The sequence below is a fragment of the Sander lucioperca genome, chromosome 5 (assembly GCF_008315115.2).
Source record: "Sander lucioperca isolate FBNREF2018 chromosome 5, SLUC_FBN_1.2, whole genome shotgun sequence".
Classification (NCBI taxonomy): Eukaryota; Metazoa; Chordata; class Actinopteri; order Perciformes; family Percidae; genus Sander; species Sander lucioperca.
The window spans coordinates 7,402,152-7,429,118 of record NC_050177.1 but is presented as its reverse complement, the minus strand read 5'-3'; the positions used below and the strand labels follow the sequence as shown (position 1 = coordinate 7,429,118).

Genomic DNA, 26,967 nt, shown 5'->3' with positions numbered 1-26,967 from the left:
TTATTGATTAATGAATGAATATCTTCTCATCAGACACAAGGAGATGAGTTAGTGGACATTTGGACTTAGATAAAACTGAAAAAACAACTAGCCTTTAAATTAAATTAAAAGATAAATCATTTGGAACTGCCTTTAAAAGCAGACACATAAGCCCCTATTGGCAGGATGGCATAATTTATCTGTGCCTTCCCAAACCATTACAAAGGTTAGGAAAACATCGTGGTTAGGGATAAAATGACTACTTTGTTAAGGTCAGGGGACCTTTGTCGAAATGGTTACAATAATAAACACTTGGTTAAAATAGACTAAAGTTGACTGATGGTTTGAAGCAGGAAACAAACAGCGGTTCCCTGTGTCAAAGTGATTAATTGTACCAACCTCCTCCCTAAACATACTTTGTTGCTCTATAATAATGTCACCTCACTTCCTCTTTTGCTCCCGTCATAATTATCAATATCACTAGAGGGCTTTGTCACTTCCATGTGAGCATGGTGCAACTAAAAAAAATATGCAACTCAAGATAATGGCCACTTAATATTTTGTACACTGAGGGGCGAATCCACAAGGAATGGATTGCGACTGCTGATAACACCATTAATTGCGCATCACTTGCAACCGCTATTTGTCCTGTTTCAAGGTCAGATTCACAAAAGATTTTGCGCAAATGATATTACAGCGCCCACAAAGTTTTGCAGCTGAGTGCAAATTGCCATTTTGTTGCGCCTGATTGCAAATATCCATCTGGGAAATTGCAAATGTTTCCTTTGTGCCAAGAACACAGTAGGCAGAACAATGGCAGAGAGAAAAATTCAGGGAGCAGGCACATTCCTAAAAACTTAAGGCAAGGAATTTAAAAGTGACAGAGAGAAACCGTATTTGGGATTTAATATCAGTCTGTCAGTGTTGTTAGTGGTTTCAAAGGCACACCTTCAGACTGTAAAAACGATGGCATGATTTGAAGCAGAGGACACCCCTTTTAAATGTGCTTCATCCCCTCCAACTCTCTTAAAGGTACACTGTGTAGGAATTTCTCCCATCTAGCGGTGAAATTGTATTTTACATTCAAACGAATAGTGCTCTCTAGCGCCTCGCTTTTTCAAATGAATGTTGCAACTACGGTAGCCGTTATGTACCAAGAAGCTATGACAACATGTCTTCCAATTTTAGCTTTTTTGGCGACGAGGATTCCTTCTCCTGTGGCTCGGCATAAGTATGATCCTCCATTATGAACTAAAGTGCAGTGCAGACTTTCAAATTTGCCGGGGCAGTGACAAGCGCCTCTAACTGATCTCCTTCTCCGTTTAAGCTGGTTTCAGTCACTTGACGCTGGCTCTGAATGAAAACGCGTTGTGGATTAACCAGACAGGTAGCCTAGGGCTTTCTGTTCCTCTCAGCGATTATAGTTTTTCAAAATGACGGAACGACACGGAAGCCTCCTTGGACTTGGCCATTCAATGTAAATACAGATAAGAAATTCTTCGCTTACGAGGATAAGTCAGATCATTGGCAGAGGTAATTTTACACCAATGAGGACATATTTATGAATGAAGACAATGATTTTAGCTAATAAAATACTTAAAACACTACACAGTGTACCTTTAAGACGCCAAATAATTTCACTGTAACTGTGCGTGGCTATTAGCGCTGATCTTTGTGAATTGGACAGTTTTTGCAACGAGGCTCAGGAGCCAATTTTGCACCAAATGTGTGCATATTACCTAATTTAAATATGTGCAAATAGCACAGGACCACTGAGACACTATGTGCTTGGCAGCGCAGTTTGGGGTGAATCTTACCCTTTGCGGGTGCTTTGAGAATTACACTTTCTTTTGGTCTTAATGGTGCAGGTTTAGCAGCTGCAAAAGCCGCACAAGGCTTTTGTGAATTCCCCTGTGAGTGTATGAAAGAAAGGGTTAATAATCACACCCAGTTTCATTCAGGCTATTATTTGTGATTGTGGTAATTGTTACACTTAGCTTGTGATCTGCTTTGTCAATGTAAGCCAAACAACAAATAAAATCCTTTGGGTGAACCGGTGCATGTACCACTTTAATGAGCACCTTGTTTGTCATGCCATGTCCCTCATAACGAAGTATCTCCTGCCTTTTTGTCATCTTTTATCATGCTCAAAGGGTTGTAATACAGTATTTACCCAGTCACAGTATTTCACATTTCATCTGATGGCTCTCTGCAGTCTCAACACAGCAGGTTTAAAAATCTCTGTGTCAGACCTGCTCTATTATTAATTAAATTCAATTCAATTCCATCCTGCAATCCCTTAAATACAAATGTAGCTCAGTGACGTGCAAGCAATAATGACACAAACAGTCTCTTTGATGGAGTCTAATTATGAATATATACACATCTCCCCAGCACTGGGAGATGTGTATATATAACACGTCAGTTATAATCTAATTAGTTTTGTGATAACTGAGTAAAGGAGGCAACAATAGCAGAGAAATAAGTTTCTGCAGATTTGAGAATGAGCAGTTTCAGCTTGGATGGCCCCGTAGAACCAGATGACGGCTGTAATCAATGTGGGCACCCTGAGAAACCATGCTATTAACTATCTAATAAACAAATCCTGGGATGGAATACCAATTTAGACAGTTGGCTGATAACATTTAACTCCAGCATTGGAGGCATCATTTGTCACATAGATTATATGAATTGTATGGGATTGCTCTAGGTTTTCACTTCTGAGCCCCTGAGAAACAGAGAAAACCTTTCAACAGACATATCTAAGAGCTGACTTGTTGCAGTCTGCAGTTTGATGACTTTGACTTTCTGGGTTGTTATTGTTCTGGAGTTTTACAGATTCTTCAGTTTGATTTAAAACTTTCTTTACTTACTCCTTTAACCTCCCCTTTGGCATGTCTGTGTGTGTGTGTGTGTGTGTGTGTGTGTAATTACTTTTTGAGTTTCGCAATATTTGAAAATATAATCAAACCATGGCACTACCTGTTTGGCTTAATATACTTGGTAGCTGCTGGAGTTAGACTTATGTATATTCATTGCAGTGATGTTTTTATGTTGAAAACAGTCTGTGGAACTGGTAACACTGTGGTTATATAAGCTTGTGCTGCTTGGGCTGCAACAATTACTGATTAATTGTCTGATTTATCAATAGTCAAAAATGGTGAAAATAACCCATCAGAATTTCCCTGAGTCCATCTTTAAAGGACTTGTTTTGTCTAACCAACAGTCCCCAGAAGCCAGACAATATTCACAGCAGAGAATTTGGGCATTTTTTTCCTAAAACATTATTCAAAACAAATAAACAATCAAGTAATTAATTAATCAACATATATTGGCACACTTAATTTAAGCAACTGAATACTGAAATGGGAAAAATGATCTACCATATTATTATTCAATGTGGTATTATTATACCATATTATTGTTCAGCCATATTCACTCTATTGTCCATGCAGAACTCTTAGGCTTGCTATACTCTAAAGTTAAAGGCAGATGAGAGATTGGCGCTGTTGGCTTATAGCTGCTCGTGGAATAATATACATTTCCCATGGGGTTTTTCTAAATATGTGTGCGTTGAGTCTGTGACTGATACTCAAGTCGTAGTCTATTCGCAAAGTATTAATGAGCTTGTTAATAATGACAGACAGGGGCGCCTGGATAGCTCATGATTGAGCGTGCCCAATGCGCAGTGTCATCGTTTGTTTGTGTTTTACTCATAAGAAAATGTATTTTTAGTGGAAAATATAGACTGTTGCTAATTTGAGCCAGTTTCTGAGGCAGGTTAGCACAAGTTACTATTAAAAAGATGCAATGTTGCTACTATTCATTGTGCCGCTTAATGTACTTCAGTTGTTTGTTCATCTGCTGAGATGGATGACTCTGCTGTCCAGCAAATCAGATTTATTGTATTGTTTTATGTAACTAAGATGTAAGAAGCTACGTTACTTAAACTTAAAAAGTTCATTCTTCAGCTGCCACTAATATGTATGCCCTGTTTGCCTTTTGCTGGCCTTGATGTACTCAGTTACTGCATCCTTTTGATAATTATCTATTGCTGCTTCATTTGAAAAATAAGAGTACAAAAAGAGTATTGTGCTTTAAAGTAATCACAAAAATAGAAACCACTATAACTATGAAAAACACAATTAATCTGCAGTGAAATTTGTAGAAATGGCCATATTGTTAGCAATTCTGAAGCTTTATGGAGACTTGAGCTTGATCATCACACTGTAGAATTGAGACTTGACTCTGGCTCTCAGCAAACGACTCAAGTCTTGACTTGGACTGGCATTTTAGGACTCAAGAACATCTGTGGTTAGTTGAGAGCCTTGCTAGCTGAGTGAAGCGGTGCTACCGCTGAAGCAGGCGAAGGCGTAAAGCAGCTACGACCACATGTTGCCAGACATTATTATCTCTCTCAGCAGTCCTCCACACACGCTCAAACTGGCTTATGGATTCTGGGGTGAAAGACACCCGCAAAACAACAAGAAAAATATCAGTGCCAGTGTTTGCAAAAAGTGTGGCATCCCCATCTCTGGAGGCACATGTGCTATGAGTAGAATTACAGAATCCAATCCTGCCAGGATGTTGACAGGATTTTTCCTCTATCACACTGTTTTACCATTCCCACCGTTTCAGTAAAGAACAAAGGCATGTTAAAGGTGGTCTTCCCACTATTTTCTCAACAAAATATAGAGAGAGAAAAAAGAATAATGGAAAAAAATAACTACTTTATAGAAGAAATTGCAGAGGTGTAGTTAGTAAGCCCCAGTCCATTGCAGTTTGAATAATCTACTATTGGACATTGCTTTTTCCTTCCCTCTAGATTCACATCTCCATCCATATTCTTGGAACAAAGCTATTTAAACCTGCAAAGGATCTTTACCTACAGTGAGCCATCTGAACCTCAACTTCAGTTTCATAGGAGATTTTAGCTTGCACTACTGTAAAGCAGCCAGTCAGATATGGCTCACATGATTAAGCTAAACAGATCACTCTCCTTTAATGCAAACAGACAAAAGAAGCAAATACACCCATCCAAATTGCTCGGCTTCCAGGTGCATGAAACAGATGTATTGATGGAACGTGTCTGGAGCGCTGACAAACTGATTCAGTAATTGATAAAGACAGACAAATAGAATTGCTTTCAATCTGCACAAGGCTGTTATCAATCTGAGATGTTGTCAAGTCAAGCATCTCTATTCTTCACACTACAAGCTTATCATTGGTGGGGACATTATTTTTACTGAAATTGTATTAAATCCCAAAGCAACAGTATCGCCACAGTATTGCCACTCTAAAAGCACATATGGAGAGATGTACAACACCACCTGTACAGTACACCCTTTGATAGCATGTACAAACAGCAACATGGCTATCATATATGAGAACCCATTATATAAGAGACTCACCCCATGTTAGATAAACACGCCCTAGCTAATGCAAAGCTAGTATCTGTAACTGTAAAAAACAATATTTTTTTATCTGCATTCAGATTTTTCCAGATGTGGGCAGGTTCTGCTTTTGTGTTATCTACGGACATATATACTCCTCATTCATATGAGTTTACTGCTCACAAAATAGAAAACAACCATACTGTAAATAAATCAAAAAATAAAGCATGGTTTGAGGAAGACATTTTAACAGGGAAAATACAAGTCAGAATTGAATTGGGACATATCCCATGATGTCTCTTAAAAAAGTGGAGGTTGGGTACATAATGGGAGCAGGCACAGATTAATTTAAAGTTGGAAGTGTCTATGATAACAAATAAGAAACCCATCAGCACATAAAAAGGAGGTTAGCATGCAGTGGGAGGAGGCTCAGAAGTGTCATTTAAATAACTGAGAAGGCTATTAACAAAAATCTGACACGCTCTCTTGACTCATTTGTATTCACTTTTGAGATGGCCCCTTACTTCAGCTCGTCAGTTTCTCGCCCACTGTCAATCCGCAAACAGTGCCAGGATTCAACATCAGACCAGGAGATCAAAATACATATAACAGATGCCAACATCAGTCAATCCTGCATTAGCCAACAAATCAGGTGAAGACTGATGAAAAGACACCATGGAAATTGATGTTGCTTTGGTTGCTGGCAGTTCCTGTTTTCACTGTAGGCTACAGACAACAATACTACTTTGATATTGATGATAACGTCTGAATCTGATGATTATGATCCAAGATCATATGTTCATTGTCAATAGACATTGGATATCCTGCCACCACTGTAAAGAGTGATTCTTTTGTAGTATGTGAAAAAGGAGTGTGACATTTGTGGCAAATTGTAAGTAATATTACTGCTAATGATCCTGTTTGTATCTGTTCACATCTGAATAATGTATTATTTTGCCTCTGTAAGCCTTACGCATAGCAGGCTCGCAGCGAGATTCAGATTCACTTAAAAAATAAAAACAAAATGAAAAAACAATCTGGTATTTAGATGATGACAACAATCTGTCACAGACATCTGGACTGATATGATAAATGAGCACTGATTGGATGATTCTTACCTGAGGGATTGAGCAGCCGCCAGTTGATTGCAGGGTCCGGCCTGCCACTGGCCAAACAACTGAGTGTAACGTTACTGCCCTCATTCACTGTGATATCTTCTGACACCTTGTAGATGTTGGCTGGGACTGGAGACACAAGATAAATGACGTCAAGGTTAATAATACAATTGCTACTAGTTATGAAATAGAGTTTAAAGAGCAAAGTGTGTTTTATCTCACACAGACCAAGTTATCTTTTGTTCATAACTTAAAAAGCAAGTGTTTTATTCATCTTTCTGTAAAACACCTTTCAACTCAACAAAATAACTGAGACATTGCCATTAAAAAAAAACCAACTAGTTTACCATGCCAGGTGCTTTGCTCCCATAAGATCCATTACCATCTCTTCAGAGAAACTATTGGCTAAAAAACAGAGATAAACAGAAAATAAATTCACACACAAGCTAACCTTGATTCTCTCAGTGAAAGGAAGAATTTTGGAAAAGCTTTGGAGAACCTTTACTAATACTGCTTTAGCCCTCAGAGGTACTTACAGTAAACTTTTCAACCCAGGATTCAAATAAGCAATTTAATATCCTGCCGTGGGACTTGAGCTCATGAAAACAGATTGCTTCTCTTGTCATATGGGGACCCACCAGACACTTGGCTCGGATTCAGAGGTCAGACTGATACCTTCAGAAAAGCAGGCTTTAATATACAAATCAAATCTTTAGAGGTAAAATGAAGAATCATTTCATGTGTGTGTATGTGACACTGATGTTCAAAGTAACACGTAGCTATTTCATCGCAACGCTGCAGATTTATGATCCTCCTGCCTCGTGATCTCCATCTATTCCTCACTCATAATGCTCTCACTCCCACACAGACAAACTAGAGATATGGAGAGGAAGGGGTCCTTAACTCTGGCAAAAAACAACTCAGATGAAATAAGAAGGTACAGTCTGTTTTAAAGTGAGTCAGCAGCAAAGATGCAATCAATCATGAAGGATGTTGAGGGCATGCATCACTGTTTCCACAAACTGTGGGTAACGGTATCGTATATACAGATATGAGGCCAGAATATACAAATAATGATCAATGACTTTGGAATATGAAAAATGTTGTAGCATGCATAATGCAGGCAAATGAAGAGTAACTTTTTTTCCTCAAAACTTTTGATAAGCAAATTTACTATTCTAACTTAATGTATGCTTGTATGTGTGTGTGTGTCAGATCTGCATTCCTTTGGGCTCCACTGGGTTGCACCAGGTATGTGTAAGTTCTCTGCTGAGTTAAGCTTAATTTATGTTCGCTGTGGTGTTCCGGGCGCGAGGTGCTTGCGCCATAAAATGACGTCAAGCTGTCACAGCGCGTGGTCGCGCACCTCTGAAGTTTTTTAACTACGCGCCCACTGCACTTTCAATTCAACACGGTCGGCTGGGAAGAGCAGGTTTGTCTGTACAAACATCTGTATGATTCTTCACGTACAGGCCACAGGGGGTCAAACAGCCATGTGTGGTCAGAGAGAGACACCACACTGGAAAAAACATGAGAGATCGTTGTCAAAGCTAAAAAATGGCTTCATGGAAAGAGTGTCATTTTGATTTGGAGATAAACAACAGTCATATTAATGATTAGAGTAGATAAATGTAATGTTTCGCGGTACGTCGGTGTTTAACATGTATGTGTTTACTACTGTTGCCAGGCAGCCTGTTTCCATAGACAGTAAAATTAATGGACAAAGCGATGCTGTAGACTTTCAACGGAGACCAGTGAAGTCTATTAGAAGCACTTTTCCGGTGATGGCTGAGCGTTACTGCACAGCCTCCAACTGAGCTTGACGACGTAGATGTGACGTGAGCAACCTGTCTGAAAGTTGTAAGTCTTCTGGTAGCTGTGCCAAGAGAAATCTCAATCATTCCCAATCTTGCAGAGACAGAGAGTGTAGGTATATGTTAGGAAATAACATAGGCACAGGCTAATTATTGCTAACTAAAATGCTAGTTAACATTAGTAATTAAACTAAAACAGCTAATGTAAGTCGAAACTGCCTCCGAGCTTCTCCTGTACTGTACGATAATTTGTCTATTAAGCGACAGAAAGTCGAGTGGTTATGACACAATCGTAGGCCTATTTTTTTTTCCGGTCTCTTCCACTCTACTAGTTCTTGCTTATTTACAGATTATTTTGTCTGTACGCCCTCTGGTGTTTCGGAGAATACTGCAAAGAACAATGCGTTGACTATAAACATCTCCGTGTCCGTGCATGCTCGTAACACGCGCCATCTACCGCGGCCTGTGCACGGTGTCGCGCTATAGTATACCCAACGCTTTAGGGTGTAAAGTCGACACAAGAGGCTCGGTAACCGGTACTAATTAGTTTATAGCTTTAATGCTGTTTTACCATTAATGTAGCCTGACTGGAACTCAGCATTGGCAGGGCTCAATCCGAGGGGCGGGATAAACAGTTGTCTTTCAAATTCCCTCTGCACGCAATAGGATAGCGCTACAACCAACCAGAGCAACACTAGTTGATAGATTAAACTTTTGCCGTATCCGGTCGGCAAAACTCTGAACACATGTTCCTTTTTTAAGAATGACTTCAGGTCTGTTCTTTGTTCTTTTCTCAAAGAAAAGCTTAAAGGCCGTTACAGACCAACCAGACAGCCGACCGTTGGCAGAAAAGGCAGTTGGACTGATCAGTCTCCCCGAGTTGGTCAAAAAAGTGCCTCGGAACACACCAAAGCAGCAGTCGGCGCTAATCTGTATTGTCGCCCAAAAAATGAAAACCGGCAGCGGACGAACGCGTCACGTGGGTCTGGCTGCTGCTTCCAGATTTTTGATTTTTCAACCGGCCATTAATGGCGACTCATTCAGAATACGATCTCATATTGTACTAAAATAGTTCACCGAAACGTGTTTCTGAAAACATTTTAAGCGAGAAATAGGCCATGCAGTTGCTGAATCTGTCTTCATTTCAGATCAACAAAGGTCAGTTTAAAAGATTTTCGTCAGATTTTGAGAGGCTTAGTCACACTCATCCCGCTTGCCATTTCCAGGTGAGTCCCGACTGCCCTGTCTGCGACTGAGCATATCAGGTCGGCCAAAATGAAGGCTGACAACTCCTCCAACGGACGACGGCACGGAACACACCAAACAGACTCGAGTCACTGACCTCGCCAGACTGTCCAAAGGCCGATTATTGGCCCGGTGAGTAGCTGCCTTAACTCCAAGTCTTCCAGAGTCGCGGCCAAAGCCGATTCGAAAGACCGCTGTTCGCCAGCAGCAGCAGCCATCTTTTTTGTTTTCAAGTAGCAGGGAATTCACGCGGAACCGTCGCAACTCTGCCGTCATTATGTTAAGCCTGCCAACCGACTCTATACACGATGTGATTGGCCTGACTAGAGTTTGGTTTTTCCAGCTCACAAGCCAACGGAGAGTTGCTAGACTGACCCTGGCTGCAAATTACATTTGTGCGTCTAGATTTCTAGGCTACCATTAATGATTCTGTGATTTACACAACCAGGGGCATGTTCAACTATTAATTGTTACTTAGACTTATGTTGTAACTTATCACTGTGGTGCAACCACTTTTATTTTAGTAATGCATAAATCACAACTTAGTAATAATTTACGTTATAACTAGGCTACATTTAAACATACACACAGCTGGTGCAACAGGCTGCTGTGTTTCTTTCAGTGTTTAAGTGAGGCTTAAGCCTGCACCCATTAGTGTATCTCTGTGCCAATCAACATATCAATAGCCCTGCAAATTATGAACAAAACAAGTAATTAGGTTTAACTGCAACCCATCCTTGCATGTTGTTCTTGGAAAACCAAACAACATGTGCAACAAGTTTGGTTGTGTCGCACTCTCCTGAATTGGGGAAATAAGCCGGTAATAGTTTATTGTGCTATTGTAAATAATTGCCTATGTAATGTATCTGTTATGATGCTTTTGTATTCCACTGTAGCTGACCCCCTATAAAGTAAGAAAGGATAGTGACATGTTTTGACTGGAGTAAAAGTGGAGCAACTTACTATGAAATAAATAATCTTAAATTAAATAAATTGACCATTTAGCAAATTTAGCAAACAGTTGGATTTGGAAGAGAAAGCTCTGCCTATTTGAGGGAACTCTCAAAGGATAAAGGAGTTCCCCATAATACACATCCATAAACATTAAATTGTTGTTAAATCAACGATACCTAAACTATAGCAAATACAGAGGAGGTTGGGGTGAGAAAAGGAACTGTGGCAGCACACAGCATTGGTTTTAGCTGATTAATAGTGAGAAGTGTCACTTGTTGTTACAATGGCTGTGCTGTACACCTGCATGGATATGACTGGATGTTACTAGTCAGCTAAGGCACACAGCTGTTGAATGAGCCAGTGATTGTGAAGCATGAATGAAACGGCTGGTGCCAATCAGCTAATGCAAGCGCAATTTCAGTGCTCCCGTGAAACTAATGTTATGCTCCATATGTGACAAATAAATGCGTTTTGTAACCACATTTTTTCTAGGTGAACCCCAAGTCTATATGCATAGTATCCATCACGTTTTTAATGCAACCGTTCACATCAACTGTGTCTTAATTTTCTAATTGCCCTGTTTATCATGGAAATACAATATGTGAAAAAAGGTGCAAAGAGGTAATATTCAATATATTCATATCCAAGTCCTTTGCCTAAGAACATTGGATGCTTGAGCCTGTGAAATGTACTGATGCACGTTATCATAAACAAGCAGACTTGTGATGCATTCTAGCAAAGTCTAAACATTTTTACATTTGTGACTTCCTAGCCTTGTTTGTTATTTGTTTCAAGGGCGACTATTGTTCACTCAGTGCAGCTAGTCCTACGATCCACCCTTGACCTGCATTCATCGGCTGCTGTGTACTGAGCACATTCACAGTATCAGCTTGTCATTCAAAGTAAATTTATAAATAATCCGCAAAAATCCTTGTGCATCGAGTTTGACAAAAAGTCGAGAAAAAGCTTGCTAAATCACTTGCCTTTTTCTATTCCTGCAATGTGACCCTGCCATTGTCCTGAACTAACCCAGAGAGCAATAATGCTTCGAAAACCACATGAGATATTGTAAACAATGAACACAGCCTTTAGCTTCTGTACTATTTACTGCATCTTTACCCACACAATCAATTCTTTACTATTTTCAAGGTCAGGAAAAAAATTAGTTGTTAAAATGTCCATTAACAAATCACACCTATTCTAGTGAGATGTTGGTCCGAGATTGGCAGATATTAGAAGAGAGCTGCACACTTTTAATTCAATTGTTTTGCTGTTTTGTGTTTGAATGTGTGCATCTTAGTGTTTCTCTACCTTGTAATTTTTGTGATTCTCTATATAATACAGTGTTACTAATACACTACTTGAAGGGTATTTGTAATTGTTGGACTTTTTTTACCACATTATTTAAATACTGTATTTGGGTTTTCATGTTTGCAATTTAGAGGTCTTTCTTAAAAATGAAAACACATCAAACAACTCCTCTCCAGTACACCACGCTTGATTCACCAATTGTTTTGGTTCTCTTGCCTTGATCAGGGTGGTGCCCGAGGCCATTTCCAGTGTTTCTTACAGTAACATGGAGCCCCTTTTTAACCATCATAAGCATGCCTTTATATTGTATGTCATTCATTTGCAGTGTGGAAATGTGTTAAACGTCATTTTTTTATACAATTGCATCAGAGTGTGTGGCTTTGACCGCACCATCCATGGTAGTGCATTAAACCTTAATTGCCATGGTTACACTCTCTGTACATTAATTTATCCCATCCAAATCATTTACGCATAAAAAGCAGGGTTGGGTAGTAAACCATTAAACCTTATGGGTTACCTGCCTAAAAGTGTCACAACAGCACAATCGGTTACATAAAGCTGGTGTTGAGAGTAACAGACTCTGCCAGCTCTCAACAACTGTTGTCAATTTGTCCATAAACAGGGCACTTAAACCCCAACCGCTCCATTAAAGTTACTCAGTATTCCTACAATAAATGCACCAAAGTCGTACTCCTGTTGTGGGTGTTATCCATGCCAGCATGGGCTTCTTCTTGCAGTGTTCTGGTTGAGAAATGTAAATGTGAACTTAATTGTTCTGAGTCTGCTTTGCCAGGCTGCTGTGCATCATTGGTGGTGCGAGTGAGTCGCCTAGTGGCGAAAAATGGGTAGTGCATTTTGTGACGTTACTGTTGTTAAAGGACAGTTACGGGGCAAAACGAACCTAGGGATTAATAACAGATGTGTACCCACTCTGTCACTCTCTGGGACATGTTTTCATGCTAATCGAATGTGTTTGTAGCTTGAAAGAAGCTAGCATGGACCGCTGATTAGCTTACAACACTAGTATTCGGGGCACAGGGAAAGTAAAAATAAATCACTATTTTGTACCACTAAAAAGGCTCAAAATATCACCAAACTTCAACGGTATCATAATGAGGGTCCCTACATGTTAACCGAAACATTGAGAACTTTGTAAGTGTACAGGCAGTTTATTGAAGGAAGAGCTGCGGGAGCTCCGTGAAAGGGCTACGAGAGAGAGAGAGAGAGCTACCGGTAGTAGTAGTAGCTAGGTAAGTACAGCCTTGTTTATCAGAGAGGGGAAATCTTCAGACTGTACAAAACACTGCATCTCTTGGGTGTCGCGACGCAACAGGTCCCACTCCGTGCAACACAGACACTCCTGTTTGGTGGCCATAGCTTCACAATGTCCGCAGGTACACCACCAGTTTCCCGAAGTACAAGGCTGTGTTGCGGCATTGACTACCGGTAGCTCTCTCTCTCTCGTAGCCCTTTCACGAAGCTCCCACAGCTCTTCGTTCAATAAACTCTCTGTACACTTACAAAGTTCTCAATGCTTCGGTTAACATGTAGGGACCCTCATTATGCTACTGTTGAAGTTTGGTGATATTGTGAGCCTTTTTAGTGGTACAAAATAGCGATTTATTTTTACTTTCCCTGTGCCCCAAATACTAGCGTTGTATAGGCCTGTTGGGATAGTCAATAAATCAATTAATCACACGATAAAAAAAAATGAGCTCAATCGTTTTTCCGGCTGCGATAATTTCCATTTGCATGCTTGTTTGTTTTCCTTGTCTCTCTCTTTCTCTCTACCAAAGAGACTGGAGGACCACTCTCGGTTCCTTAGCGTAACAAGGAAAGAACTCTCTTGTCAGTCGCATGGTGTTTGTGTGGGGGCGGGACTCCTGGCGGAGAGATAGAGACAGAGAAACGCTAGTTGAGAGTTGGAGCAGGGTTTCCTGCAGCACTTTGCAGTTAAGGCGGCGTCAAAAAAAAAAAAAGTATATGAGCGATATCCGCCGTGTTACTCGGCGTCCTGTTTTCTCCCTTTCATTCCAAAGCACATAGTTGACAACCTGCAGGTGGAGGCGGTGGAGACAGGCTCGGACATACATGCTGCTGTGGACTTGTCAGTCTCGCAAGCGGTTTCAGGAAAGTGGCTGCATGTGTCCAACAATGCACAGAACATTAACTGGTACAAGCCTACAGCTGAGTGCGTGTACTGAGTGCGGAAAGTGTGTCAGAGTTGCGCCTGTGTGTGTGTGTGTGGGCCTGCCCCCGCGAAGCTCCGACCTGCAGAGAGTAGAAGAAAGTAGCTGCACCTTCGCCAAAATGAAGACTGAAAAACAGAACTATTTTGGTACAAACATTTACTCACCATGTGGCAGATAGCCATATAGATAGATATAATTTATTAATTATGTATAATTTAAATGTAATATTTAGTGTTCAATAAATAATTGTTAAATGTAGTACAGAGTCTGTAGTCTATCGCACAAACACTCACAAACGGCAATTCCACAACTGTACAACAGCGTGAAAGACGACATACTAAAGGAGATCAAAGTCAATGTCTTCCAGTTCCAGTGTTAAATATTCTTTAGAAATAAAAGTGTATTGATCTTTGAAAAGGTGTCCCTGCATTATTATGCCATTATCATTATATCAGATGAAAATGGTCTTGGAACGACAATATTATCGTTTATCGCAATCATTTCTGGGACAATTTATCGTCCAGCAAAATTTGTTGTTCGTGACAGGCCTAGCGTTGTAAGCTAATCAGCGGTCCGCGCTAGCTTCTTTCAAGCTACAAACACATTCGATTAGCATGAAAACATGTCCCAGAGGACGATCGAGTGGGTACACATCTGTTTTTAACCCCTAGGTTTGTTTTGTGCCGGAATTGTCCTTTAACAAGTGGATGACTTTAGTTCCCACACGTGTCAAATGGTGAAATACTGCTGTATGGCTGTCGGCTCCTTGGAGCAATACGTCCGTAAGTGTTCTCTTGGTTGTTGTATGCAGATATCATAATTAACACTTATGTGAATATGTATGCAATAATATAATAGTTATTAAGATGTCATTTCATGTTAGTGTAGCTCATTCTTTTTCCTCGTGTGAGTTATGCTAGCGCTATCTGCGTGGGTATATGCACAGGCTAACGTGTGTGTATGAAAATGTGAAAGGAATATTTGGCTATTTAGTAATTATATTTTTGTTTGTATTCCTTAGTTTTACAAAAGAAAACAATGCTTGGAGTGAATTTGTCAATAAATCTCCATCTTAAGAAGACGTCAAACCAGCTTCATTCATTGCCTTGTTCGCTATCTGCCTAAGCATTGTTAGGACACAACTGCTAGGACAGAATATGCAGTGAGGCACGTTTCCAGTTTTACACCTTTCAGTTTGGTGCCTAGAGCTGAAGATCTTTGCCCAAACCCGACGGGACCCGATGGATTCGGTCGTGTTCGGTCTTAATTTCTATCATTTTACACGGGCTCGGGTCGGGCTCGGGCTTCCGCTCCGGGTTGCGCGGAAAATGAGCGGTCAGGTGATGCGTTTCGATTAGTGTGAAAATGGATGCTGAGGAGGTGAAACGGAGGCTGGCCTCTGGAGGACTTATTTTATTTCTTTGTTCCAACTTCCAAGTGGCCTATAGCCTACGTTAGTCATGAATAAATTATGTTAAAAAAAATTATAAATGACTCATTCTCGTCTCTGATAGATTTGAACAGCTGCTGTAAACGGGTTCGGGCTTTTTAAAAAACTGTCAAACAAAATGTACTTGTTGGGCTCTGGCCGAATTCTGTCGGGCTCGGGCCTTGTCGGGCCGAACTTTTAAGCCCCGATTACAGCTCTATTGGTGCCTATATGAAGCTGCTTTAAAGACTCACCTTGATTTACTCCAAAAAAACTAACAGAAACACATGTGAAATGTATACTGAAAGCATGTAAGAGTTCCTCAAGTTGTAAACACATTTGTGAGAGTGGCATCATGTGGGAATTAATATGCTATCTAAATCTGATAGGAGTTGCCATTTTGGATTGAAATAAAGCTGCCACGTTCCTCCATATCAACCATGTTTTCTAAGAAACAATATTTCAGTGTTAGTTTCTTTCAGATTGTTTCTCCAGCAAGGTTATTATTGAAGCTTTGTCTCTACAGCCTCCCCCAACTAACATCCCCAAGTAACCCATCTCTCTAATACCAACTGACAAGACTCCTTTTCACAACTGTGCCAAACAGCATTTTAAATGAAGTCATACAGAGTTATTGCTGTAGTCAAATGACCAAGCCAAAATGAAGATGTGTTTTCCAGATATGGGGAGATGGAACAGGGGGGGATGCCGGGGCGGAGGCACACGATTGAGGTGACAAAGAATCCAATTGGTTTTTTTTTCCTTCTCAAAAACAATCAAAACGGGGTGGGAAAGTTGATTGGCTGACTGGAGAAATAATTCTCGCAAGCAGAGATACAAATGGATCGGGTAAGAAACAACTGCTCATACTCTGATAACCCTGTCACCTTTTATAAATGGGAGAGAAGGGAATAGGAAAGATGAATGAAGGCAGTGAAGAAAGTAAGAGAATAGTGAAGGAAAAGAAGTATGAATGACATTTCAGCTTTAGCTGTCATATAGCGCCTGGTGTCCAGCTGTCAGGGGGAAGAAAGAGAAGAAAGTAGTGAATTGTAATCTTAGTCATAGGTCAACCTTCAAGGAACAATGTTGGAAAGGGCATCTCTTTGAAAAGCACTTTACCTCTGCAACCACAGGATGGATACATTCCATGGGGATACACTGCACTCTCCACTAATGTTCCCTATAGCTGTGGTTTATGTGAATTATGGTATAGACAGAGGCGTCGGCTAAAAAACACCCATGTTTACTGTCACAGCATGTTGTGACAACACAACGGGAAAACACTCACTTTCATATGTACTCTCAGCCCTCTACACCTTGGAGAATTTATTTTCTAATTAGGTCTGTAAGAACTGGTAGCAAAGCTACGCCGTTCGCACAGCAGGGCTGTGGAACCCTATTGCTTTCCTAAGGTTTCTTTTTTTCTCCGTGTAAAACAGATGCTACAGCCTAAACCGTACATGGTGGGGGGGGTTTACAGGACTGGTCCAGAACCCTGCACGGACCTCGGACACAAAAATTCAGACACTTCCGCGACTAGGTGGCACTATAGGAGAGAAACGCGTTTGGTGTTATAACTCCCGAACCGTACATCGCACATAAAAAATACACATATCTGCGTTCCCTGAATTTAGCTGAATCTCCAGATATAGGATATTAGACTAGATTTTTAGATTAGATAAGACTTTTATGCGTGTGATTTATCGTAAACCTACTTTTTCTAACTCCTCCTAGACCGTGCGACCAATCTGCACGAAACTTGGTACCTAGCATCTCCAGACCAGCCTGACAAAAAGTTAGCAAAATAATTTTTATCGGATGAAAATTACGCACAAACAAATTTGTGTAGCTAGCTACGAAATCACGAACTTTGACATATCTCGGCCAAAATAAATGCTATCATCGCGAAACTTTAGATTCTTGTTTGCCATGACCCTCTGAGGCTCCCCAACCAATTTGGTGGTAGGTGGCGCTACAAGTACAAAAAGTTTATATCTCATAAACGGCTCATCCGATTTTTACAAAATTTTGAAGGTACCATCTAGGGCCACTCCTGAGGCCACGCCTACAGTGGGGTACTGATTGGTCGTGTCCTATGGGACCCAGGTTTGGATTCACCACTTACACTAATGTGAGCAACTTCAAATTTACAGCGTAGATGTACAATGGTTCATGGACCTCACATACCAAAAATTACACACATGGACCACTAAGTGGCGCTATAATGATATGAAACGTGTTTTTGCCTATAACTCCCACATTCCACATCGCACATTAGAAAACCTTACATATCTGTATTCCTTGAATCGAGCTCAATCTGATGATATAGGCCACGCCCATTTCCGCTACGAGGTGTTTTCGTAATATCACGCAATGCGCAAAAACAACTTCTTCTATCGCCTCCTAGGCCGTGTGACCTATTGGCATGGAACTTGGTACGTAGCATCTCCAGATGCACCTGACCAAAAGTTATCAAAATAATTTTGCTACGTTAAACTATTCGCAATTTACAAGCAATCTAATTTTCGTAGCTAGCCACAAAACACAAACTTTAGCATATCTCTAAAACTTGGTATTGTTGTTCGACATCCCACTCCGAGCCTCTGTACCAAATTTGGTGAAAATCGGCCGTTAGGGGGCACTATAATGAATGTAGACGCGTTTTGGCAAATAAGTCAATGCATTTAAATGGGAAAAATTTGCAATGGCAATATCTCTGCCGCAGTAAATGCTATCATCACAAAACTTGAGATTATTGTTCGACATGCCACTCTGCGGTTCTACACCAGATTTGGTGATGATCGCCCTTTAGGGGGTGCTATAATTGAGGTAGAAGCGTTTTGGCCTTTTACTCAATGAATGGGAAATTTGCCATTGCATTTCACTACAGACTTTGGAGCTCGCACTTGGTCAAATTTCCTGACTTTTGCCTCGCCGCCGTCGTGCTTTGGGTTCTCCTTTCGCGGGCTCCGCTTTCGTGGGCTCTTAGCGTCGGAGGCTTGGAACCCGGCATAACTGCTTGCAGTTCTAGTTTATTTTGTTTTGACTCATACACTCCCCAAATAAAAAAATATTTTGATTCATAGTCAAATATAATCAGCTACAGTTTACGGGAGCATTTTTTCCGTCTTCAGGTTTGGCAGGTTTCAGCCCCCGCTCCCCAAAAAAACTCTTCGGCTAATGATCCCCTATTTGGTTTAGTTTTTCCAATTCCTCAAAAATAATTATTCTCTGATGAAAATGTTATAAATGCACTGACCTTGCTTTCAACTTTAATTTCAAACTTCAAAGAAAGAAAAAAAGAAAGACAGAGAGTGAGAAAGAGCAGAGAGAGCAAGAGTAATTAGGGGGAAATGTGTTTGTTTGCAGGTTTGTGCATTAACTCTGCGTCTGCCTTGAAAAGGGAGAGAGAGAGAGAGAGAGAGAGAGAGAGAGAGAGAGAGAGAGAGAGAGAGAGAGAGACACAGGCACTTCCTTAGTCCACAAGTTATTAACCATGGAGAGAAATGGAACCTTTGTACAATGAATCACTCACTCTCCATTAATTACTGGTTATATTTGCATGCACTTAATATTGCAACTATTGCCAAATATTTTAGTCAGGTTTAAAATGATTCTTTCGCATGAAAAATCCCAAATTAATGGGTTTATGTGGAGCTGCAATTAGGGGCAAACACATGTCAGGACTGACTATTATCAATGCACGTATTCCACATGTGTTTTAAGCAGTTGGCAACCATTCAAAAACATTAATAACAGACAGTAAGTGAAGAACCCCTAATGTTATTGAGCCTAATGGTTCTGCACAATTACATTTTTAAATTGGAGGATCAATCCTGTAACCTGCAGGTTGTTTGATTCATTAATTTAAGGTGAGAGGATTTCATGCATTTTAAAATCAGCTGTGGATGACAGATGTCCATGTTTTATTTTCAAAGTTAAGTACAGAGTGTTATTGTCTCTCTTGCTATAATCACATTGAAATATTTTTTTTTAAGCCAATAAACATTAATCTGCAATTGTGTGTATTTAGTGATTAGAAAATCCAGCCCAGTGTCCCTAGGAATTACATCCTACCAATGAATGTTAGTACCAACGCAGTAAGTAGTGTGCCCCAGATGTGGAACGCAAAGGGTGTATTTTTAACCATCACAGACTTATAATTACCCTTTGCATTTTAATTTACCGTAACTGCAATCTTTCCCTAACCTTAACCCAGTGTTGCAATTGCCTCACCTTAACTATTCCTTATCCATATTGCATTTACCATAACGATAGTTATGTATTATGTAACTCCACATTCTATGAGTATAGGCACAGCACTCTAAGAGCTATTGCTATTGGGTTTATCCCTTCGCGCATGCGCAGTCGTGAAGATTTTCTTTCGCGTCCTGTGCCCCGCACGGGCCTCTCTTATGTCCGCAGATACTGTATATTACAGTGGCGTGACCAGAGATCTGCTCTGTTGGGATGGTCGAGGAGGTTAAACATTATCTTTTTCAAGCAAAGGGTTTTCAGCCAACATGTGACTCAAGACAAGACAAAAGACCCAGAGACCATGTGGTCTTTCAGACAAAGGATCTTGGCCTACGGTAGAGTCCACATCCCTTGCTCCAAACTCCTAAATGAAGAAAAGGAGATAAGAAAATGACAAAATGACCGGAGGGAGGGGCTACAGGAAGGTTTTCTCACCTCCAAGAACTGGGTGCCTTCCCATTCGTTTAGAGGGACCCTAAAAACAGCAGTGAGCCAGGTCTGGTGGCCTCAGCTATAAAACCTCACGTAAACCCCCACTTCTCATCTTTGCCCTGTGACTTTGTTCACTACAGCATGACACACAGAAATCTCAGTCTTTCATAGCAACCCTGTTGCTGCAGGAAGCATGCAAGCTTGTGCCAAAACTTCTACTTTCTGGCGAAAGTGGATTTATCTCTCGGTGTTCTGAAAGAACACTACTGGATTCTGTAACACACATCGTGTTTCAAAACTTCAGAAGAGAACACCATTTCTCTACAAGGAAATCGGACCAAACGGAGTTCGCTTTTCCTTCTCAACGTCGACTGAACTGTTCCCTTCCTGCTGTTTTGGAGGGAAAGTTCCTCCGTGCCGCTGACGAGCACACGGACCCCCGTTTCTTTCGTGGAAACCTACGGACAAACGGACTGAACACACAGTAAGAAGGCTTACATCTGGGCAGAGATAAATAGTGTGTTTTATTAATGAGTAATTTGCTACTGCTGCTATTTTGTGTTACCATTAATGTGATCTGATTAATACAATGCTATTGCTGCGCATGTAAATGTATTAATCTAGGATTGTGACCGCTGAGTCAAATCTATTCTGTGAATGTACTCTGATCACGGTGCATTGTTGATATGTTGTGTTGATTAATGTAGCTAGGGTAACCGTAATGCTACATTGCTAACTCCCCTTTCACGGAGTTTTTAGTTATTGTACTGAGTGAGAAAATCAGGTTTTTCTAAGTGTATATCTCTTTCTTTCCTCTTTCTCTAATCTCCCTCTCACACATGTAGGCTATATATGAACATATAGCTACACACACGCGCTAAGGAGAACAGCTGGCCAAACAGCGAGTCACGTTAGCTTAGCAGCTAGCCTATTGTTGGTAGCACATAGCTTAGTCTGAATGAGCTAACGGCTAATCTTGGGCCTAGCCTATAAATACCGCCCTCTTGGGGTGAAACAGTTTTGTGCAGCTCACAGGAGTAGCCATTTTTGTAGTCTTTGGCTAGACTACACCTCGTCACCCCCTCCTCTTTCACACACACTCACTCACACACTCACTCACACACACACACACACACACACACACACACACACACACACACACACGCACACACACACACACACACAGTGTCTCACAGAGACATGCTGGTTTGGTTTGTTGGATTGTACTTAAAAGAAACGTATATTGGTTTTAATTGATCAAAGGATTATTGATTGGCCATTGATAATTTTGAAGTTAATAAATATACTATACTTTAATTAGCAGTTTTTTGTGATTATTTGTGTATTATTGTATTAATTGCTGGTTAAACACAGGTCAGTGCTCGGATTTCACCCTTCCACTGACAAATGAGACTATTCCACAGTTCAATATTGGCCTCTGAAGTTTCAGAGTGGTGCCCCGTTTTGATTGTTTGTTGATTTGATAAAGTTATTAATAACCATATTCATAACTTTATTAATATTGATAAACCTCTTTGATAATATGCCAATAATTGAATCTGTACACCTACGAGTACCCAACAGCTCCCAACATCAGCATTTTTCTTCAGCCAATGTTGGTGAAGCAGGTGGCCCGAATCTTGAATCTGGAGTTACAATTCGTAACTATTGTTCTATTTCGTATAGGCTTCGCCCTCTAAGAGCTATTGCTATTGGGTTAAGGGCGAAGCTGACGTAGTCAACGCCACCTGCGACACAAGGTCCACAAGCAGAAAATAGACTAATTCAACTTCCTATTTCCACTGAACAAGGTTTAATGAATCAAAACACATTATTTTCATGAGAAAAACCCTGTCATCATCATGAGTAGGCCTACTGATCGTGAGGACCATGTCATGTGGATTGTGAAAATGTTTTATGGTGACAGAAATTAACATCACAATTAATAGCTGCAAAAAACCCCGCATTCCTCCAAGCCACTCAAGTGCAGAAGGATGGAGACAGCAGCAAAACCAAACCTGACAGCGCATCATCTGCCGTCAAGTGCGGATAAAACTGCGTGAGTCATGGGGGACTCAGATGCACCGTGCAGATGATAATGGATGGACGGGCACGGGGACGCCCAGGAGGCCGCTGCGCAAACGTCGGCCACTGTCACACTGCTGAGGGGGCCACGGACGGTGGCAGCGCTCTCGCGGAGTGCGCCCGAATGCTCTGAGGGGAGGGTTCCACTCCCTCCGCTCTACAGTCGTGGGTCATAGCTTCACACAGTCAATGAGACAGATGCTTGCACCTTGGGTGCGTTCTCTGAAGTTAACGAACAGCTGCTGCGTTCGTCTGATGTCAGTCGTGCGTAAAACATACTGGAATAACGTGCGCACCGGGCAGGTCGGTGAGACGCCTCCTCCGCGTCATTGTTATGAGGCGGAGGGAAAACTCCCTCGCCCGAAGGGTTGTTGTAAAGTGTAAAGTGGCCGCGCTCCCGTCCCCTCTAATGGAGAGGAGCGTGCATAAATCACACACCCTCTTAGCCAACGTAGAGGCGAAGGAGGAGCGCTGTTTTAGTGACAGTATCCTGGGAGGGGCTTGTGCCAGAGGCACGAAAAGGAGGGTTCCCCAGAGCTCGGAGCACCAGGGCTAAAACCCATTCAGGTGTGAGAGAGCGCACAGCAGGTTTCTATCGTCCGACCCTTTCCAAAAACGTTTTACCAGGAGGTGCGCAAAAACTGACCTCGCTCGCCTTAGCCCTCGTAGGACGAAATGGCCGCTACGTAGGCTTTAACTGTAGACGGAGTAAAATCATTATCCACCAACGTTTGGAAGTAGTTAACACTAGGGGCAGAGGACACGATGTGGGCTCTGCACCCTCTCTGCAGGGGGCAAGCCTAGTCTCTGCAAGCGTTCCTGCTCAGCAGCCAGCCCCACCGCCGCTGGCTTATCACCGGGGGGTGAAATATCGCGCCGTTCAGCTGTGACAGAGCGTCCTCGTGCCACGGTAGTTGCCAGGGGACTCTAGCAGCTGAACCAGAATCGGGAACCAGGATGCGCTCTTGCGCTCCGGTGCCACTAGAATGACTGACAGATTCTCCTCCTGGATGCATTCCAGGAGGCGAGAGATCAGAGGGACCGAGGGGGAAAAACGTATAGGAGGGCTCTGGGCCAGGGTTGGTGAGAGAAGGCGCCGACGCCGAGGGGTGGATTGTCCTGTGTGCTCGAGGAAAACCACAGCGCGCACTGTGTTCTCTCGTGAGGCGAACAGATCCACCTCCGCTTTCCCAAACCTGCTCCACAGCTTCTGAACAATAGAGGGATTCAATTTCCACTCGTTGTGAGAGGGCCCTCCCCTCGACATTAGGTCTGCCATCCGGTTCAAAAACCCCAGGTATGTAAACCGCTTTGAGGGACAACAGATGACTGTGGGCCCACAGCAGGAGGCTTCTGGCTGAAAAGGGAGCTAGAGCTAGCGGTCATGCTAGCAAAAAACGGTAATGTTCAGCGCCACAGCCACTTAGGCGGTACACTGGTACGCGCGGTCAGTGAAGCAGGCATGGACCTGGTTTCGGGGAGACAGCGGTGTGGGCTTCCGTCGGCTGAAAAAGGGGGCCGTCGCAAGCGGGATGCAGGCCAGGCTCTGCCGCCGTGGCGGGACCGCCGTCCATTTCCCGGGTTAGGGGAATGCTACTCGGCATTCACACAGGTCAAGAACATGAACCTAGCAGTGGGCAGGGAGCCCGCCCGCTGCGGAGGAGAGAAAGAGGAGAAAGCCGCCGGTGTGGTGCTCCTCTCCTGGGACGGAGACAGTCGCCGTAAGGAGGAGGGAGAGCCGGCGAGGGAACCATCTTCGGGGGATCGAGTCAGCGGACTCGTACCCGCCAAAGAGGTCCCCTTCCCGGCCGTCTGGGTGCCGCCGCAGGCGGTAATCTTACCTTACTTGACTCTCCACTCGGCTGCCATCATCTGCTGCTTCAGAGTCCGGTGGTAAGCAACCGCAGACCTGCTGGTGGCTGGCGGGGTGCCGGCGGGCCGGCAGCAAGATGTAGCCGGTCGGTGGTCGGTACACGGCGGACACCACTGTTCTTCGAAGTCTTCAAACTGCTTGTCGCTGAAGAAAAAATGGGAGCAGATCTCTGGTCGCGCCACTGTAATATACAGTATCTGCGGACGTAAGAGAGGTCCGTGCGTGGCACAGGGCCCGAAAGAAAATCTTCACGACTACGCATGCGCGAAGGGATAAACCCAATAGCAATAGCTCTTAGAGGGCGAAGCCTATACGAAATAGAACCACAATCTCTAACCTTAACAATACTAGTTGCAGAAAGCAAACATTTTTTATTTGGCATTGAACGTGAAAAAAACTATAACCAAATGTAATCCAAGGTTCTGCAGAACCGAAAATTGAAAATTGATGTTCATGTCTGAACAAATTAAAGCACGCATAGATAAATGTATGAATTTGTGCTGCCAGTAAAAACAAGACAGTATTTACATACATGCATATACATGAACAATAGTAAATTCTACCTGCTCCACATCTGCTCCTGCACAATTTTCCCCATGTACCATATATGGTAACAATATGCTTATAATCTAGGATTTGAGATACTGTTGGAAAATGGAGCAATTAGGAAAAAGACAATCTTCAAGGACAAAGGGGTTGAGATTCTGATGAATGTGATACAGCAAAACTAAGATGTTAAATTTGGCACTTTCACAACTGTCTTGTCCAATTTAACAATAGACACATTACAGGGGAGGGTAATTAATGCTGTGAACTCAATAAAAAATGCTAGAAAGCATAGTTTGAACTGAAAGTTACAGCCAAGAAAAATAACAAAGGCATCATGCCGGATTGTAGAATGCGGATCGGGCCGCATTTTTCTGTCTGAGCCCAGCCCGCGTCCAACAGAGCAGTAACCGAACCCGGCCCGAGCCCGACAGGCATTAAGATATTTATGTCCGAGCCCGACCCGAGCCCGACACCTACATAATAAGCTTTTTTAAATTTAAAGTGTTCAATGTCTTATCGTGCTGATATAGAGTCCTCACAAACACAAGGAAAGCAGATCACATCACTCCAATTCTGAAGTCTCTACACTGGCTTCCTATACCCCAAAGAATAGATTTCAAAATTCTTCTGCTGGTTTATAAGTCGCTAATGATGATTAAGGGCCAAATTACCTTTCGGATTTACTTGTTAACTATGAACCGCAGAGGCCTCTAAGATCATCAGGGACAGGTTTGCTTGCCATCCCCAGAATCAGAACAAAAAAGGGGGGAAGCAGCTTTCAGTTTCTATGCACCACGTATCTGAAACAAACTTCTGGTAAACTGCAGATCGGCACCTACGCTCAGCTCTTTTAAATCAAGGCTGAAGACGTTTCTTTTTGATACTGCCTTTGTTTAATTCATTGCACTGCACTGTATTGGGAATTTCATTCTTTTATTCCTGTATTTAATCTGTTTTTGATTAACTGTTTTAATTTTGTATGAATTGCTTTTAATTTTGTATTAACTATTTTTAATTTTGTATTAACTTGTATTAATTTCTAACTGTGTTTTAATGTTTTATGTAAAGCACATTTAATTGCATCGCAGGTGAAATGCACCACCATTTCTAAATATCTGTCCAAACCTGGCCCGGTTCGGGTATCCATCCTCTACCAGATTGGCAATACAGAGGGTGCAACTCTGTCAACCACATAAGAGACTGTACCAACACTTGCAAAATAACAGAGAAATCTATGGGCACAAATACACCAATCAAACTGATAAAGTGCATTTGAAGAGCAGGAAAGATTAGATAGACTTTATTGATCCCAAATTGATAATTTTCAGTGCTACAGCAGCAAATATAATATACAAGAATAATAAATAGGATAGAATACAAGGACTATTCAAAAAATACACACAGGAAAGAATGTACAAATGTGTAAGCAGCGAATAAAAATGTACAACCTACTTAAATAGTATTTATAAAGATGTAAGTAAACCTATGTTTGTGCATTGTATTGTAATGTATGAGTCAAACATTCAGTGTTGAAGTGTGATTTCCTGTAGTGGTCCGTGCGACACCGAAGCTGTTGGAGCCTCTTGGAGAAAGTGCTCCGCTGTTGGCATAACCAACTCGTTGTAGCGCCGCTTGCGTATGCCAATAAACCCAAGCCCTACATCACTTTTAGGATATGGTAACACATTTTCCCAGTACTCTGTCTATCTCCCTCTCTGCATTTCTCCCCCTCTGTTCTCCATTTCTTATAATCACAGGTGGTCTATTCTCTAGTGTATCAAAAATATGCCAACATTGTTGCTTGGTCCATGCCATATTGAGCATGAAATTAGCCTTTGAACAGACGCAGGGAAGGCAGCAGGTATCACAAGAAGCGACCTCACCCACCTGGGCTCTGTCAGATTGCTTTATATTCGAGTTAAACTGTTCATTACAATCCAGGGATTACTGCGCCAAACTCTATTCCAGACAAACAGGAAACAATAAACAACTCGACAGCTTTGGGCTTTGACTGCATTCATTCTCTCGCCTCGTCCCATCACAGGTTATTGGTTAAAACAACAATATACTGTAATATGTGACTTTATGGACACAGTATGAAGCAGTCAAAATAAAAGAATATGTTGGCATTAAAGAGAAGTATATATTTTACAAGCAAAGCAAACGCACAGTTACAGTTATTTTATATCGAAGACATTATTTTATATCAAATACATTAAAGTACAGCAATAAATCATCTATACACTCATCAGTTCTGTGTATCCCATTTTATATGTTTTGTATTTTTTTCCCCTTGGGCTCATTTTGCTCTCTCCTAGATTCACCTCCCGCTGGCT

The 26,967-nt window shown here is 41.8% G+C and overlaps 1 protein-coding gene and 1 long non-coding RNA gene across 4 annotated transcripts in view; both read right to left on the bottom strand.

Moving 5' to 3' along the window:
* The window catches only part of LOC116046568 (limbic system associated membrane protein), a 782,424-nt gene that overhangs the window by 29,942 nt on the left and 725,515 nt on the right, over nt 1-26,967 (bottom strand). For all 3 annotated transcript variants that reach the window (XM_036001580.1, XM_031294959.2, XM_031294958.2), the window contains one exon: nt 6,491-6,616. In XM_036001580.1, the coding sequence (XP_035857473.1) occupies nt 6,491-6,616 (126 nt within the window). The remainder of the gene's footprint in view (nt 1-6,490; nt 6,617-26,967) is intronic.
* Nucleotides 7,832-26,340, bottom strand: LOC116046569. Its single transcript, XR_004104169.1, has 3 exons — nt 26,330-26,340; nt 24,420-24,429; nt 7,832-7,925 (listed from the first exon to the last, which is right to left on the bottom strand). It is a non-coding gene; the product is annotated as an uncharacterized LOC116046569 (long non-coding RNA).